This window comes from Erigeron canadensis, chromosome 1, assembly GCF_010389155.1.
Source record: "Erigeron canadensis isolate Cc75 chromosome 1, C_canadensis_v1, whole genome shotgun sequence".
Classification (NCBI taxonomy): Eukaryota; Viridiplantae; Streptophyta; class Magnoliopsida; order Asterales; family Asteraceae; genus Erigeron; species Erigeron canadensis.
Genome location: NC_057761.1, coordinates 11,046,552 through 11,065,831, shown reverse-complemented (window position 1 = coordinate 11,065,831; position 19,280 = coordinate 11,046,552). Strand labels below are relative to the sequence as shown.

General features: G+C 31.9%; 2 protein-coding genes across 2 annotated transcripts; one reads left to right on the top strand and one right to left on the bottom strand.

Moving 5' to 3' along the window:
- The first annotated feature begins 1,702 nt into the window (after nt 1–1,702).
- On the top strand, nt 1,703–4,980 carry LOC122584839 (isocitrate lyase). Its single transcript, XM_043756902.1, has 3 exons — nt 1,703–1,829; nt 2,784–4,386; nt 4,545–4,980. The coding sequence occupies exons 1-3, from the start codon at nt 1,800–1,802 to the stop codon at nt 4,637–4,639; spliced, it is 1,728 nt and encodes a 575-aa protein (XP_043612837.1). The 5' UTR covers nt 1,703–1,799; the 3' UTR covers nt 4,640–4,980.
- Nucleotides 4,981–5,047: 67 nt separating this feature from the next.
- Nucleotides 5,048–19,239, bottom strand: LOC122610928 (syntaxin-132-like). Its single transcript, XM_043783908.1, has 13 exons — nt 19,130–19,239; nt 8,300–8,405; nt 8,056–8,112; nt 7,899–7,947; nt 7,740–7,828; nt 7,256–7,329; nt 7,032–7,074; nt 6,938–6,998; nt 6,768–6,793; nt 6,598–6,675; nt 6,173–6,253; nt 6,021–6,086; nt 5,048–5,332 (listed from the first exon to the last, which is right to left on the bottom strand). The coding sequence occupies exons 1-13, from the start codon at nt 19,237–19,239 to the stop codon at nt 5,168–5,170; spliced, it is 1,005 nt and encodes a 334-aa protein (XP_043639843.1). The 3' UTR covers nt 5,048–5,167.
- Nucleotides 19,240–19,280: the final 41 nt, after the last annotated feature.

The window sequence follows — 19,280 nt, the reverse complement described above, 5'->3', positions numbered from 1 at the left end:
TGATTATATACTTCATTAAAAGAAAACTAGGTGAATACTACTAGCTCGTCTACCTTACGAGTTACTATTTGTTTATATTATAACGGTTATCGTATTTAGATTTTGATATATCACATCACATTCGGGTTTTCACTACGGATTACTTTTTTAGTTTTTCACACGGTTCATCAAACCTTTTTGTGGCCACACCCTGTCTCAGTACTCACATTATATTTTGCTACATGAATATATTGAGCAATTTGCCACATGACACCCAATTTAGGTTTTTTACTACGAGTTACTTCTTAGTTTCTTATAGAATTTTGAAAAACCGTAGGTGAGTTACGGTTGATCCACGTCATACCCTGTACAACCATTCGGGTTATTTTTGTTTCTTATTCGTGCACATTTTTTTCTTTTGGTTCATTCAACCTATTTATAACCACACCATATACCACTGTTCGAATTTTGTCAAATGACATTCCGCTTGAATTTTAAAATATGTTAAAAATTTAATCACATTACATCCCGTTCGGATTTTCCACTACGAGTTATTTATTGGTTTCTTGCAAGCTTTTAAACAAATATATTTATGTCAGAATGATTTTTATTAAATGGATTAAGGTTCAATGCAAATACATTAAAGTAACATAATTATTTTGTCGTTCATTCTCAAATTTAGTTAAGGAAAACAAGTTTTATAACGAGTACAATAATCGTAAATAATTAACAAATACCAATTAAATATTGTGTTATGTACATGCATCTTTAAAAATATAAAAGATGAACCTAGAAATATAAAAGATGAACCTTAATTTCGTTAGGAAGAAGTTTGAATATTTGGATGAAACACAATTTTTAATTAGAATCATTGACTTTTTGACCTTTTTAATTTCTTTTTTTAACTTAACAAATTTAGATATAGTTATTATGAAAAATAATTATTGAAATATTTTTTAAATTATTTTATAATAATAGAAAGTAATTATTTTAATGACATAATTATGAAAAATAATTATTAATTTTATATTATGTTTTTTCAAATCACTTTTCGAATATTTTTCATTATAATTTTTTTTTGTTTTATGTTGCATATTGTTATCAAATTATCAATTTACATACAGATTTTTTACCATATAGCATAATAAATATTTAATATAAGTATTTAATTTTATATTTTTATTATCTTGTAATATTTGAATAAAAGATATTACCAAATATATATGGTTTCTATAATAATTAAAAAGAAATAAAAAAAAATGACACATTCTTAATTTTTTAACATATTTTATTTATGTTTGTTACGATAATAAAAAAAATTAATATATTATTAATTATATATGTTTATTTGTGTATTATGCGAGAAATAATGTAGTTAATAGATGAAACATACTCTATGATTCAAGAGATAAGTTGCTAATTGACATTCTACGTTTCCAAATTGTAATTTTGTGATTTGAAGTTTCCAAATCATGTCTTCAATATGGAAGTCTATCCATGCAATTTGTCTTTTGTTTTTTCTATATAATTATGAAATAACTAAATAGTACAATTATTATTTCTCATTAACAGAAAAAATAAAATAAGGGAAATGACATGGATATTCATGGGTTCATTTTAATTTTATTTGTTATGTGTTTTTTTTAATATAAAAATTTATTTCCACTCTTATCCTTATGACGCCCACTGCACCAGCCCATTCCTGTAAAGATTGCTATAAATTGCAGGACTTGGGAATCCCATCTCATGTCATAGAGCTTCTTATAGCTGTATATAGTATTCATATATTTCAACACAAAATTAAAAATAAAGTTCTAACCATGGCTGCATCTTTCTCCGTTCCTTCTATGGTATATTTCTTTCCACATTCCCTCTCTAATTATGATAATACGACGAGTACTTAACACACATTTTAGCTTTCGGATTTTTCTGAAAGCAGTCTTTTTAACTTCGGGTAGATGTAGTCTATATTTCATTTTCTTAGTTCATACTTAGTTTTTAACTTTCTTTATTCATACTTAATTTTTAACGAGATTAAGTATTTTTGTTGTTGGTTAAGCATATATATACTTTTTTTTTTATATCTATGCATGTATATTCTGTGTAAGTTAAGGTTCTTTATATAATGAGATTTGCATCATGACCAAGAGTAGAAATTATTACAGCATGCTAAGAATACTAGTAAGCTACTAAAATATGACTAACTAATGTCTATTCTGAGACTTACATCTATTTCCAAGAGGTCGTAACATACATCATGATGGAATTTGAACTATTATATTGAAGGGGCTAAAGTATAAAAAAATTAATTTGGAGGGTTTAAAGTTAAGTTTCTATTACACTTTATAATATAAATTGTAAACTCATAAATAAATTTAGACATAATAAACTAAATTGTGAAGGGGCTACAACCCCATTGGCCTTAATGAAATTATGCACTCATACTAATAATAAATATTTAATAGTAAAATTCATCATTATAATAACTTCTTTGATTTAATGAAAACTTCTGTTGTGAACATAAAATCATGCATAATGCTCTAGCATTTTAGTTATGTTTTTACTAAATTAATCCCGTATTTACTTAAGTTATGTTATTAATATACATTTAAGGGGTTATTTCGGTCATTCTGAATATGTATATAATATTAAGTGAAAAACTAAGAAAAGATTGTGTAGTTAGAAAAGAAAATATGATTTTTGATAGCGCACACCATGAAATTTCTTGCTTTCTATTAATTGAAACAACTTGTATATCTATCTGGAAATATGTAACAATGATTCTGACTATATAAAATGGACAGATTTTGGAAGAGGAAGGAAAATTTCAAGCAGAAGTAGCAGAGGTGCAAGCATGGTGGAACTCAGAGCGGTTTAGACACACACGCCGCCCGTACTCTGCCCGTGACGTCGTATCGCTCCGTGGAAATCTTCGTCAGTCCTATGGTTCGAACGAGTTGGCCAAAAAGCTTTGGCGAACTCTTAAGAACCATCAAGCTCATGGCACGTCTTCGCGAACTTTTGGTGCCCTGGACCCTGTCCAGGTCACCATGATGGCTAAACATCTTGACACGATTTACGTGTCTGGATGGCAATGCTCATCTACTCACACTTCAACCAACGAGCCGGGCCCGGATCTTGCTGACTACCCTTATGACACCGTTCCCAATAAAGTCGAGCACTTATTCTTTGCCCAACAGTACCATGACCGAAAACAAAGGGAGGCCCGAATGAGCATGAGTCAAGAGGAGCGAGCCCGAACCCCTTACATTGACTACTTGAAGCCCATAATAGCCGATGGTGACACCGGTTTTGGTGGTGCTACTGCCACGGTTAAGCTTTGTAAGTTGTTTGTGGAACGTGGTGCCGCTGGGGTCCACATTGAGGATCAGTCCTCTGTGACCAAAAAATGCGGTCACATGGCAGGAAAGGTTTTGGTGGCGGTTAGCGAACACATCAACAGACTTGTAGCTGCTCGGCTTCAATTTGACGTCATGGGAACAGAGACGGTGTTGGTTGCTCGTACCGATGCAGTGGGGGCCACCTTGATCCAATCTAATATTGATACTAGGGACCATCAGTTCATTCTTGGTGTGACTAATCCGAATCTCAAAGGTAAAGGGTTAGCTACACTCCTATCCGAGGCAATGGCAGCTGGGAAAAGTGGGCCCGAGCTACAAGCACTCGAGGACAGCTGGCTAGGAATGGCGCATTTGAAGACGTTTTCTGATGCCGTTGTGGATGCAATTGGAGCGATGAACGTTTCAGAAACTGAAAAGAGAAGAAAACTAAATGAATGGATGAATTGTTCAAGCTACGAGAAGTGTTTGTCAAACTGGGATGCACGAGAGGTTGTTGCGCGGCTAGGCCTAACCAACTTTTTCTGGGATTGGGACTTGCCAAGAACCAGAGAAGGGTTTTACCGCTTTAAAGGCTCGGTAGAGGCAGCTATAGTACGTGGATGGGCGTTTGCTAACCATGCCGATGTCATATGGATGGAGACCGCAAGCCCTGACATGGTCGAGTGCACAAAATTTGCACAGGGCGTCAAGACTATGCAGCCAGAAACAATGTTGGCATACAATCTATCCCCTTCTTTCAACTGGGACGCCTCGGGAATGACTGATGTCCAAATGATGGAATTTATCCCAAGAATAGCAAAGTTGGGATATGTGTGGCAATTCATAACTCTTGCGGGTTTCCATGCCGATGCCTTGATCACCGATACGTTTGCAAAAGATTACGCATCTCGGGGGATGTTGGCTTATGTGGAGAGGATCCAAAGAGAGGAAAGAAAACATGGAGTGGACACTTTGGCTCATCAGAAATGGTCTGGTGCTAATTATTATGACAGGGTGCTTAAGACTGTTCAAGGTGGTATCACTTCAACTGCAGCTATGGGCAAAGGTATAAACTCTCATTTCCCTTCTCGGTAAACCAAAAATTGTCACTAAATCCACATAAATCATCTGTATTGTTTGTTGGTACACACCATATGTCGCAAAAAGCCGTCATCACTAACAATTTTCATGACAGAAAAGTACTAATTCCTTTTGTTAATACAGGAGTGACAGAGGAACAATTCAAGGAGACATGGACAAGGTCGGGGGCAACAGACATGGGCGATGGCAGCGTTGTGATTGCAAAATCAAGGATGTGAAAATCATCGTTGATCATCGCGACATGGATAAGTCAAATGTGTGAACTTATATAAATCATTAGTACTTACGTTTTAATTCGGTGAATAATGTCCATAAACTATATTATGGAGTATTCTTCAGGAGTGTGACATTAGTATGGTTTTAAAAACCAATGTCTTGTGTGTCTGTTTTATGCTTAGGTTTGATATGATGTTAAAGTAGTACGTATATGTTCTCCTAAAGAAACAACCTGTTTCTGTTTTTGTTATTCAAGTGTTATCGTTTGCTTGTTTTTCATTCTCTTCAAAAATTATTGTATCAAATCACTATTAAATGATATATGTAATACGATGAACTTTCATTCGAATCAAATAGATCGAGGATTTCTTATATATTTCATCATTTGAAACTATATATAAAGAGCCAATACTTCTACAAGCCTCAGTAAATAGTTGAGCTTTATATAGACACTTGAATCAATTATTCCTAGTAAAATGCATATATGTCTGTTAGTTTCGTTGAGGATTTTGTACCGATTTGTTGATAGGCTAGTTCTTCTCCCATGGTTTGAAAATCGAAATAATGAATAGGACAGCTATGACAAGGAGCAAGAAGATGGCGATGATCATGCATTTTCTTGATTTCTTTTGTAAGATCCTGGTTATCGTGGGAGCGTCTGTACCCATGTTTATGTGATCCACTGCGTTTGTAACCTACGAGACACAGAGAAAAAACAAAAGTCGTTATAAGACCACATTGATCATTAATACAAGAAAGATCTAGATGGACTAAATAGTGTATGCAAGGTTCTGTTAGAAATGTATTGCAATTTAGCAAGTGGGTAACAACCCAATTGAAGAGCGGAGCTCTACCAACTGAGATATATCCCCCCGAGCACTTTGGGTTAAAGCCCAAAAAAAGCCGTTGGTCAACCCAATTCTTTTTGTTATAGAGTCACTGGATAATGTAAAAACAGGGAAGGTTTGAAGTAAATTGATGTGCACACCCTATTATTCCACCTATGTTTTAAGAAATCGGACTGTCTGGACGATTCTTGTTCAATTGGTTGAACGGGCTATAGAGATGTAAACATATATACCTTTTAGCCGTTTGTTCTCCCTACAACTCGTAACACATTTGATCCATACATGAATCATTTGAGCCTTTTTTGGGGATCTGAAGGAACAACTTTAAGGTGAAACCTTCAAGTAATTATAGCAATACTGCTTTTGACTGGATAATAATGTTTGGCAAACAATGGTCTTTAGGCCTTCTTTTAAAATTAACAAACACTGAAAAAATTGCAACTTATGCTGCATGATGTTGAGTCAACCATGCAACATGACCAGGAATTTTCCTATTAATGTTTTGAGATATCACTTTTACAAACAGAACACATACCGGGCTATCCATATTGGCCAACAACTCTCCTTGAGACTCTACAAAAAGCGCCATATCCAAGTATATCTGGTGACATCAACAAGTCTTCTATCAGATAGAGATACGCAGTTCACATGGCAAGCCATTCCAAATCAACTATTTGTAGCAATTACCTGATGCAAGTCAAGAAGCTTTTTTTCTATCTCCCTCACAGCATCATGTCTTTCTTGAATTTCCTCCAATGTATCTAGTACCTTAATGAACAAACAAGACAAATGAAAATGGGATAAAAAATTCCTCAATTCCTCTTTATACTCCTAACATTATATGCTTGATCCAAGAAAACTAGAGATGTTTAAGAGCTAGTTTACGGTTATAGATTTTAGAATAAAGTCGTCTCTTAGGTGGGTTTAGGGACTACAACTGAACAAGGTTTTTTATAACTTGAAACTATGCTATTCTAATGTAAATTAAAAACTAAAAAGACGGGTGTTTCTTTTGAGGTCAAAGTCAACCTTGTAATAGAACGAGATTATCATGGTTTAGTTTTCGGTTCAATGGTTTCGGATATCCAGGTTCTGTTTCAGTTTCTACATACCTGTCCTCGTCCCATTTCTTTCACTGCATTTTGGAAAATCTGCTCACTGTGTCTGATTTCTATAAGATGGTTGAACATCTGTGGCAAAATAATCTCTTCGTCAACTTAAGTTAGGAAGAAAACAAGCATAGTACATGAAATACTTTAGTTGTGTGAAAAATCAGAATCACCTCTTCATCGGGTCGGGTTCCAGTGACTGCTCATTATTCGATTTTTAAAGAACAAAAGTCACAGCAAAGCCATATGGTAAGTCAATATCATTGAGTTCAACATAAAGATGAAAGATTCAAACATAGACACTTTATTAGCATGTTTGACTTTTAACAAATTATCAGCAAACCTGTAATGACTCTTTTTTCCACAACATCACGGTATTCATCATCGATCTTTTGTCTTAATGTCTGAAAGAGACACATCATATAGTAATTCAAGACCTGAAACTCCGTCATCATGTCCAGAAACCTCTTTGTCACAACACTGAAAATTTAGAAAAAAAAAAAAAGAGTCGAAGATATATAATAAAAATTAACTTTACAGTCGGAATTCAAGTTCACCGCAAAGATTAACTAGCTAACACTTAGCTCACGAACTCAGCATGTTGGGCATTGTAATGATACGAGATTACAAATTCTTATGCAAAAATGATAAGGAAACTTACTTTGTCATATTTGTTCTACAGTGGTCAACACCAGTGCCGGCTCCACACCCAGGTTTTTGTCGGTTAGCTAAGTTCTGTGGGCATCTTTAAGTTAGACAATAAAAACACATAGTAATATTTTGCATATGTTAAAACGATTGTTGTAATCATAATCACTAATCGGTTATAGACTTGTAGTATAAGTGTTGTAGAGAGAAGTGTTCTGATGATCTTCTTGTTTTTGAAGTTTGAAATAACATCATTGTAAAAATATCTCATAATCAAGTGTTTAAGTCTTTGACAGCTTCTCATTATCAGAACAATGATACAATATAATGACCTAAAGAATATTCAGTCAACTTTAACCATAAACAATCATTTTATATGATTAGATCATTGAAGCTGATTATTCGCGTATAAAAAGACTGATGGTATAGATAATAGATAATCTATTGAAAATGCAAATTCAAACACCCTAAAATAAATGATATGAACAGAGCAATACCTCTTTACAGATTGCTTCTATTTTTGCTTTAACATCACGTGCAATCTTCCCCACTTGATCAATGTCTTTCTCCATTCGTTCTCCAATAGCTGAAAGCAAGTAATCGTTTGTCAAAAAAATGTCTTAATATCAATATCATTACAATGATCAAAAGCAGACCTTTCATAGCAGATGCCTTTGTCACGAATCTTGACTCCTCGTTGGAATCCTGATAAAGCAATTGTCGATATATGTCAATAAACAACATCTTATAAGCTTAGTCATCCATCTTATGAAGAAAGCAGAAAGCAACAAAAAAAAATCTTCTATTTCATACCTTGAGGTTTTTCAATAATTCTGATAGCTTATCCATTTGTTCCTCAATCTTTCTTATCTAAAATTGAAGAAACAAAAGATAATTACCAAAAAGGAAAAGAATGTATACCGGAAGGAACAATGTATCATTTCAGATAAGCGATAAAACTGAGACATCGAGGCACATGTGTGTCTGGGCTTAACGTAGGCCTACTTATATTTTAACAATCAAACTAAATATACCAATGGATTTAACAAAAGTATACCTTCTTGTTAAACGCTTCCATGTTGGAATTGCTTTTTGGAAGTGGAATAGTCATCTGAATACCCTTATCTTTAGCAAGATGCTCTCTGGCGTCACTCAAAAGATTCCTAGAGTGAAGAATTTTGAATGACTACTATGTACATTTACAAAATATTCAAAATCGTTTGAACATATACAATTACGAGCAAGTAGGACAGAAAGTTCACAAGGTAGGCTATGATTTGATCGCTAAAACTAACAAATGGATACAATCTGGATTTGATGTGTATTAACATGCCCCGGATTCAGAACATGTAACACAAAAAAAACAGAGTGAAAATATCCCTATATTATTAATGTAATTAGCATATAATTAAATGACATGAACTACACAAGACAAGAGGACCAAAAGACTAGAGACTAATTCTCAAAAACCACTATATACACAAGAAAAGAATATTAAAAGGCCAAAGACTAATTTCAAAATTGCTACACATTTTCAATTCATACTGATCATTTAAAAAAAAAAATCAAGGGCTGGTTGGTTTTTCTGCCTAAGCTATTTACCTAGCGACCCACCGTCAAGACATCTTACCACTACACCTTATCACGGGTATTACTTATATAGTTATATACGATAAGCACGACATTCAAAAAAAAAGGAAAAAATTATGAACTAATGAAGTAAAACATACACAAACATCGTCACTTCCATTTCCAAATTACGAAGTTTTTATGGGAACACAAGAGGATTGAGATCATAACTGGGCCTAGTCTGCACGGTGCAACCCCTGCAGTTCAGTCCATGAACGTTTATCTCTAGCCCTTTATGTCTGTTTTAATAATATGAAATGGTCCTTGGTTGGCCGATTATCATGCGCTAATGGTTGGACACTTTTAGTGGAGGTTAGTAGTCTTCACTCTTTCATGCTTGTTTGTAATCTCCTATTTAAAAGATCCTTTTAAGTTTAATGAAACCATCAGAAAGTTTGGGTTTTATATCAGATTCTCATTCTGTTCCTTAGCCACATATGATTTTTGCAATCCTGTAAAGTAAAGTAAACTCCCAATACCGTCTTCCACGGGTTATGGGTCTTAATACCGTCTTCGACGGTGTATAGGGAGGTTGAGATGTAGACAGCCTTACCCCTATGGCCCTACCTAAAGTAGAGAGGTTTGAGTATCTACCTAATGTAGAAAAGGACCTCCGGGGCCTTGCAAGTAGTAAGGATCAAACCCATGAGACCATGAACGGTGTCTAGTGTTAACCACTTGATCCAAGCCTTATTTGTTGATTTTTTATAGTTATCATCTTTTAGGACATTTGGAGATATGTTAAAACTGGATATATACAAAGTGATTATCATACCAAAATCACATTACAGCTGAAAATACCACTATCGACATACATACATACATACATAAACTTAGAAATCAATTACAAATTTACACACGATAATACCTAACATTCATTCCACCAGCAAGATTAAAAATAATAATGATACAATTATGTATAAACATAACATAGATAAATAAAAAAGACATAACGAAAGGGTTACCGCTTGTATCCGGCGCTGAGGAAAACGACCCAAGTAACGGTCTGTGTATATTTGGCGGTGAAATCAGCGTTTTAGATCGGGCCTCAAAACGTTTTGTCTTTTATTGATGTAGTTGATCAGAAGAAGCAACTCGGAAGGAAAGTAAAGTTTTAATTGTTGCAATGTGAGTGGTATCTTAGTTGTTGTTGTTAATACGTACGTCTTTGTTAAAAAGAAAGAAATGGTGATGGTTGCTTACAGTAAGCAAACTTACTATATCAGTATCAGACATTCCTCTGTTTCTTGTATTTCTGCATTTTTTCAAAAACGCTTACATTCATATTTGGGACCAACTTTATATTTGGCCCGGTTCGGGGCTTTGATCAACCAGTTTTTTGACTTTTTGTGTTCCTTTTTTGTTTTGAAACATGGAAAATATTCTTTTTGAATTGAGAACTTTTTAAGTGAACGATTTAACTAAATATACTAAAAATCCTTCTAATAACGGAATAATAACATGTGGAAAAATTAATGGGCAAGATTAGAATATAGAATTAATGAATAACACATGTTATCTTCTTATAATTTTTAAAAGGATTTTTAAGCTATTTTTTAAGAAATTTATCATTTTCCTTTTTAAATGTGGATATACTAAAAATTTAAACATTAAACTTTAATTTTGATATTAAGTTTAGAAAAATGATATATATACCTAAATATATGTCTAAAACTCAACCTAAAACTTTAAAACTCTGACATGTGTATTCAATTAATTCTCTTTTTTAATCTTACATCTTGAATCTTCCAAATTTCATCCTCTTATTATTAATCATATCTTTAGGTACATCAATTAAGTTGATTTATCATTATCTTTAAGTTTAATCTAATGAATAAAGTTGATCCAACTTTATATGTAATTTTGGATCAGAGGATCTTAATCCTGCTTTTATCTAGTTTATATGGAAATTTTGAATAGAATACAATATAATAATCTATTTGAAAGATACAACATAGTAAGAAATTTTATACGATTTCATTGAATTAGAAATGTGGAACACCGCAAATATGGTAAGATTCTGAAAATACTTTTATGTTACGTTACGTGACATAAATTGTTAACAAATGCCAAGCTTTAAGAACGAAATGAATAAATAATGATAAAGCGAAATAATTAGTAAGGGAAATATGGGATAAGAAAAAGTTATAAAAGTCTGATTATGTGAATTTGGTTACTAAGTAACCAAAATTTTTGGAAAATACAAAGATATAACTTATAATGGATAAATCATCATACGAAATCAATTATATACATTGTATAAAATTATTGTACATATATTATCAAATGTCCACCCATACAGTTTATGATAAATATATATAGTGAGGTTTTGTTTAGCAAAACTCATATTGTACATAAACTGTGAAGGCGAAGTCACATTTACACTTTATACCGTGAACACTCTCTTACAAATAAATGAATAATTAGTATTGACGAATGCAAACTCTTCGTATTAATTGTATCACGTTATTGTATATATGAACGAAAGTATATAATAAGAAGAGCCAATTAATATTTCTACAATCTTTGAGAAATAGAAAAGTTGGTCTCTGTATAGATATATACTAGGAAAATGAATAAATTAATTATTCCAGCTAGCTAGTAAAATGTATAGTATGTCTATTAGTTTCGTTTAGGTTTTTGTACCGAGTTATCGATAGGTAATTAGTTCTTCTTCCATGGCTTGAGGATCGAAAGAATGATTACTGCAGCTATGACAAGGAGCAAGATGATGGCGATCATCATGCATTTTCTGGATCTCTTTTGTAAGCTCCTGGCTGTCGTGAGGGCGTCTGTACCCATGTTTACGTGATCCACTGCATTTGCAACCTACGAGACCATTGAAACAACAATTAAACAACCTACTATTATATCATCATACCAAACCCGGCCATTGATTGTTTATAAGAAGATCTAAATTAAACTTACATATATATATGATAACTATTTGTGTATAAAGTAGTACAAGTGATTATACCGGTTGAACTCCTAGTATCTCGCTAGGTCTTCTTAATATCAATAAAGTTTTTGAATGTTAAAAAAACAAAAAAGATATAAAAAAGACTAAATAGCTATGCAATTGATGTAAAGTTCTGTTAGAAATGTATGTATATAGATGATTTACATTTTACACAACTGGGAGTATGGGACTAATACCAAAGTACCAATGATGCATTATGACATTGATAAGGAAATGGATGATCTACTGAAGGTCAACAACATAAAACACTAAAACAGAAATCTCCGAGTTGCAATTTAGCATAGGGTTTTGTTAGTGACAGCTCTTAAGAATGTCAGTAAAAACTAATTGGGTGCATTAAAATTTGTATCTTGCTGTTAAAAAATCACTCGTAATTGTAAATTTGCCCAAATATACATACAAAATTGCAAATTTCCCCAATTATTGGTATCACATTGTTGCGGATATTAAGTAAGTTATTCATTATCGTTAACGTAGCATATCCTGCTTCATTTTATCCATGATTATTAGATTTTAGACATGTGTCTAACATTGGACACGGGATTTAGGATATTATCAATATTAAATTTTTATACATTTAAGTCATAAATTATAATTTTGTAGAAATACGTTTTAAGTGTTATATTTTGCAAGTTGTAGTATAATAATCATAGGTTCGTCACTGTCATTATTAGTCTAGACATATTGATTGATATGTTAGTCGTAGTCATTCCACAAGGCACATGTTATATATAATAATTTCTCTATTATAGAATATTTTGAAACCAGTTGTACTCATAATGTGATATTATTATAAAAAATATTTAAGAATTAAAATATAAACATACTTGTGATTCTGTACTTTACATTCAAGTATATATATTTAATCATGATGCGGACCCAAAACACGCATAAGTTTATTTTCATGCACATGTCCTATAATAATTTGATTACAGTTAGAATTGTTTCTATATTCTTTGATAACAATTAGTACTTTTGATTTGAAATTCTTATTGTGTTTAAAATGATGATGTTATATATCTTCATCTGTTATTATGTTTAGGATATGCATCTAGAGTTTAATTTATGTTTATATCAAATATTAAACTAAATATTAATATTTATAATTTATAAAAATCTAATATAATATTTGTTAATAAGTTATTAGGTTTTAAAATAAATTTTTGTAGACAACATTTCATATGTTGAACTTTTTTTAATTAATTAAATGATTGCAAATTTTAAAGAATTCTCTCAAGTTGATGGCTAAAAATATATATAGATTAAGTATTCAGGGCTAAAAAGTGTAAATTATTGATAAAAAACAAAAAAATATAAATTAATGAGACTTTTTCTATAAATTAATATAAATAACAATATAATAATATATTTAGATAATGATCATCGAGATTTTTAATTTGTAGTTTATTTAAATGATGATATTATCAAAAGTCAAATTTGATGAAATTGAGTGATATGATTAGTTAATAAATTATTAGTTCAACTGTATTATAGTATATATTAAGATAATGTCTTAAAACTTACATAGAAATAATAAACTTTGTAAATGCTTGCAACAAAATAGGTAAAAAGAATACATCAAAAGTTTATGTTCACATAGTTGTACCAAAATAATACATAAAAAGAATTGTACCAAAGTTTTTAAAGTAGTAAAGTGTGTGTTGTACCTTTTGAAAAAAATGTTGTGGCTTTTAGTATTTATTAGGAATATTGAACTTGAATTTCTTTTTCATTTTTTTTTTTTTAATTATTATAAGGTTAACATAGAAAAATCTTGACTCAATTCCAGCAAATTGTCATTCATTATGGAACCAAACGTCCTATGAAGGTTAGAAGTAAATTAATGTGCACACCTTATAACTAAACCAATGTTTATAAAACTCGGATCGTTAGGTGATTTTTGTCTGATTAATTATAGATTAAGACATTGAAAAGTTAAGAGAAAGGATGATGAGAAAAAACAAATCGATTAAAAATGTTAAGTTTTTATAGTATTAAGAGAATTATATTTTTGGTGATAGCTTATTTTTGGACCTAGAAAATTATCATGACTTAGCAATCTCTCTATATAATTAAGAGAGGATATTTAGCACTTCATTTGTCACGTCATAATTTGTTTACGTGGACATTTTTTTTTATCAATTATAAAATAGGAAATTGAAAAGTCAAATGTAAGATTAGAACTCATGACCTCTAACTTTAAATATTATGCACAAATCGCTTGATCTAACTTAATATTTATTAATATTTTGCAAACTACGATAGATATTTAGTGAATATTAAAAGTACTTAAAAGACATTGATAATATAATTATCAATCTTTGTAACTTATCACTTTCTATTTTCCTTTTATATTTAATTGTTTTTGTACGTAAAAAATAATTTACTTTAATATAATATAAACTAGATTATATTGATAACTTTATCTAGTTTTTACTATCCAATGATATTATCAATGTCAAATTAGACGTGTACTTTATCAATTCACACATATATATTTTTTATATTTCTTTTTATATCTTATTTTATTCCTATCTTCACCTTCATATTTTTTTTCTTTATTCTACTTTATATATGATCCTTTCAGATTTTACATGTATAATAAAAGTATAATATCATTAAAAGTCCTTTTAATTATTATTATTATTATTATATAACATTTATTAATACTTTTGACGTATATATGTTAATCGCACTACAACAAAAATTTCACTTATTGACATTTCCTTTGAACAAATGTGAAGAAATTTCTTAATAAATTCACATTTAAAAATGTTTAAAAAGTATACACATGTAAAAGTATGAAAAAATTTAGAAAATTATAATTTTTTCACACTTATATGTGTGAAAAGAAAAAATTCACACCTAAAAGTTTGAACAAATGTCAAACATATTCACACTTAAAAGTGTGAAAGTCAAAATGTAACACCTAATTTCTTCACACCTTTCTTGTGTGAAGAAATTTTGTGCTACCAATTAATCCTTACACTTTTAAGTGTGAACAATTGATATAGTTTTACACACTTGGAAGTGTGAACTTTTTTTTCCTACATATATAAGTGTGAAAAAGTTATTATTTTTCAAATTTTTCCACACTTTTAAATATGAATGCCTTTTAAACATTTTCAAGTGTGAACAAATTTTTAAAAAATTTACACTTCTTATAAATAAATGTGAACAAATGACATTTTTGTTGTGGTGATCATTGTTTTCAAGTAATATTACTTAAAATCTTATATTTGTAATCAATTTGATGTAATGTATACATTAACATGCATTGCATCGAGATTAAGGATATAAAGATTATTAACCTAAATAAACTTATACTCTTGATGTATATATGTTAATCATTGTTTTAAATTAATATTACTTAAATTATTATAATTGTAATCAACTTAATATACATTACATTAACCGTGCATCGCACGGGACATAATCTAGTACAAAATAAGTTCATAAGTCCAAAAATAAACCATATAAATAAGGCTTTTATAAATAAGGCGTATCAAACATAAATCTAACTTAAATAAGCTTGAAAATATGCTACGTTAAACACTCTTTTGTTTTTACGAGCATAGTGCCCGCGCGTTGCGGCGGTTAGAAGGAGAGGGCAACATAAAAGGGAGACGGTGGAGAAATAGGGCGGCACGGAGGGTGATAGAAGGTTGATAAGAGCGTGTAATGATTAGAAAAAATGAGGAAAAGAGAGTATATAAGAGTTTTATGTATAAGTAAGGGTGTAAAGGTATTATGGGAATACTGAAAAAAATGCTTAATTTCCTAAAATAGATGTTCAATATGTTTTATAAGGGAGTATAGATATGTTTTTATGTTTTTATATTTTATATAAAAATGATATTACAAGTAAGTTAGTTACATATAAGACAAATTATATGTAAAAGAATATATATTTTTTTCCACATTATGTAAATGAATAAATGGGTCAATAATATTATAAGAACGATATTGTAATATTATTCGTTCTTTATACCACCGGCCACTACCAATCGCCGGCCTCGGAAAATTTTAATGTCTGAATTAGAAATTCAACATTCGATAAACTATTCACAGTTATATAATGCAAATAACATGCTAGTCAAATTTATCTATCCTCCTATTAAGTTGTTACTGTTAGTGTCATAAAAATATGCATCAAACATGACTTGATACAGGTAAGTGTATTGAGAACGACAAAAAAGAAAAGAAAAAATGGTATTCCATAGTTAGATTAATCGATACGAGTAAAAATTATTAGCATATTTGTAACACTTGATAATTTGTCAATTGGCCTCATCCGTTGTGCATGGTCAGTTGTGGTATCATTAGCACTGAGTTTCTATAATCTAGTACGAAATTATAAAATCAAATACAATTGTTCAATTTAAACTAAGAAAGTTCAAATTGAATTGATAAACGAGTTGGTGCGTTGGTTGGTTATTTTAATTCACCGATGAAATTAGAGAAAAATTTTCAGATCGTCCTTGTGGTTTACCCTAAACATCACGTTTCGTCCTTTAGTTTTCAAAATGACACTGGTAATCCTTTATAGGTGGATAAGGTTCTGATTCAGTCCTTTAAGTTAACGTCCGTTTATTGGTCTCCGTTTTCTTTCTCACTTGCTTCCCACGTGAGGGTATTTATGTCTTTTTCATTCTTAAAGAACTAAACTTGATATTATTCCTTTTATTCCTTCCTTCTTGTTCATATCATCAATATCTACATCTTATCTTCTTCTACATATTCTCCTGACCCTCTACCACTATCATCACTATTCACATCTCACAATCAACTAACACTAACAAAATTTGTAATCAAAATCAAAATGAAAACAAAACAAATTTGAGAACCTCGTTGATTACAATTACAACAATAATTATAAGATAAAAAAATAAATATATTAAACCACAACCAATGCCACCACGAGTCCACCATCCTCACTAATCCTCTATTTCAAGATTCTATTTATTCATTTCAACCTCCTTTCGATTTCATAATGATAATAAATAATAAAAATAAAGCTGTTCAAAAATAAATAAATAAAAATAACAAAACCTTCCTGATTTCCGGTGATGACTGAGCAGCCCAGCAACGGTGACAACACCACAGCTGAAGATGGTCGCTGGATTTTTAGATAGTATACCCCACCGCCCACCGCCTAAGGATTTGAGAATGATCCAGCGAACATTGGCCGGAATCTGGCCGGAAATTGCGGCAGTTAAGTATTGTCGGAAATTACTCTAGGTGTCTAATTTTTTTCATAAGTTTTTGTTGGGATCTGAAAACTTATTTGTGTGTATATATATACATATATATAGATTTGTATATGTATATATAGATTAAGATTAAGATGATGACGATGATAGATAGATAGTGCAAAGGTTTTGTAATTAGGGTTTGACCGATATATATGTATAGATATGTATATGTATATGGAAGAAGATGGTTAACCTTTTTTTAATAAAGATACAGGGTTTTTTATTTGTATGTAGGAGTAAGAAGGAAAAAGGGTTTTTTGTTTTTCTTTTTCTGGTGGTATTTGTATGTTTCTATGAACATAATGGTGAAAGGTTGAGGAAAAGGATTTCTAGAAAATTGTCAAGTTTAGTCCTTTATAGAGGAAAAAGATGTAAATACCCTCATGTGGGAAGCACGTGAGGGAGAAAACGGAGCCTAGTAAACAGACGTTAAACTAAAGGACTGGATCAGAACCTTATCCAACTATAAAGGATTACCAGTGTCATTTTAAAAACTAAAAGACGAAACATGATGTTTAGGGTAAACCACAGGGACAATCCGAGAAATTTTCTTATGAAATTATGATATACAGGTGTACACATTTTGAAAAAGTTTAGTTAAGAAAAAGACTAGGAAAATAATGATGAAATACATTTGAAGTAATGTATCAATTGTCAATATAATTGGTCAACGCGGTCAAGCGGCCAATTGATAACGTTTTTGACTATGAGGTATTTTTCAGATCTCAATTCTTTATATTTATAAAAGTGGATTATTAAAAAGGTTTTAATATTTTATACTTGCCTTAAATTACACACTAAGTATTCATATAACTTACCATTTATAATAATATTAATAATAACAATAATAATAATAATTGTCTGCATAGATGCTTAACTTGGCAATAATCAACTAGAGAAGTAACGATGTTAAATTTGTTTCAATTGAGAGTCGTTTATACAAACTTTCTCGCACGATAACTGAAATCATAATACTATAGAAAAAATAATAATAATTCTATATATATAATACATTTAAAAGCCATTTTAAGTTGAAAACTATACATTTTAAACCATTAAATCACTTCAACAAATGGTTAAAATTGACCTTAGCTATCTCCCTTTTTAGCCATTTTAACTGTGTAATTGACCCGAAAAATCGTAACCCGTTTTTGACCCGTCCAAGAGGGTAATGAGTCGGATCACAGATCACATTTTCGTGCATTTCCGGTTTTCGGGTCAGACAGGGTTGAGCACGCCGGTTTTTGACACGTGAAAGAACAAAAGTCTTCACTTAAAACCGCGACCCGAACCGAAACCCGCCCAGAACCGACCCGCCTGAGAGGTTAACATGCCAGATCACGGTTCACGCTTTGGTGCTTCTACGGGTCGCGGGTTTTACGGGTTAGGTCGTATAGGGCCGGCTTTTCACCCGGGTTTGACAACCCTTAAAAGGTAACTCCATGCTCCTTCTCTCTCTCCCCCCTCTCTCCAACAACTGTACCCACCACCACCAAGACTTCCAATTCTGATCACTATCTCTATAGAAGGAGCAATAATGTAGATCACCATGATCACCGATCACACCATTACCGAGATCACCTCCATTATGTCTCATTCTCGTCTTTATGAATACTTTTAAATAATAAAACCCATACTGTTATCATCAACGGCGAGGGTAGTGGGAAAAACGTGGTGGCGGAGAAAAACAATAGTGGTGTTGGTTATGGGAATATTGATCATTGATTCACATTTTCGTGCACTTCCGGTTTTCGGGTCGGACAGGGTTGAGCACGCCGGTTTTTGACACGTGAAAGAACAAAAGTTTTCCCTTCAAATCGCGACCCGAACCGAAACCCTCCCAGAACCGACTCGCCTGAGAGGTTAGGTCGGGTCACGGTTCACGCTTTGGTGCTTCTACGGGTCGCGGGTTTTACGGGTTAGTCCGTATAGGGCCGGCTTTTCACTCGGGTTTGACAACCCTTAAAAGGTAACTCCACCCTCCCTCCCTCTCTCTCCCCCTCTCTCCAACAACTGTACCCACCTCCACCAAGACTTCCAATTCTGATCACTATCTCTATAGAAGGAGCCGTAATGTAGATCACCACGATCACCGATCACACCATTACCGAGATCACCTCCATTATCTCCCATTCTCGTCTTTATGAATACTTTTAAATACTCCCTCCGTCCCA

Excerpts from the sequence above, each read along its gene's own strand:
- LOC122610928 (XM_043783908.1), bottom strand. The coding sequence starts at position 19,239 with ATGGGAGATAATGGAGGTGATCTCGGTAATGGTGTGATCGGTGATCGT. Across the intron at positions 8,406-19,129 it reads AATTGGAAGTCTTGGTGGAG|GAATCTTTTGAGTGACGCCA; the intron begins GTGGGTACAGTT and ends TCTTCACTCTAG. Across the intron at positions 6,254-6,597 it reads AAGAAATGGGACGAGGACAG|GTACTAGATACATTGGAGGA; the intron begins GTATGTAGAAAC and ends TTGTTCATTAAG.
- LOC122584839 (XM_043756902.1), top strand. The coding sequence starts at position 1,800 with ATGGCTGCATCTTTCTCCGTTCCTTCTATG. Across the intron at positions 1,830-2,783 it reads CTTTCTCCGTTCCTTCTATG|ATTTTGGAAGAGGAAGGAAA; the intron begins GTATATTTCTTT and ends TAAAATGGACAG. Across the intron at positions 4,387-4,544 it reads AACTGCAGCTATGGGCAAAG|GAGTGACAGAGGAACAATTC; the intron begins GTATAAACTCTC and ends TTGTTAATACAG.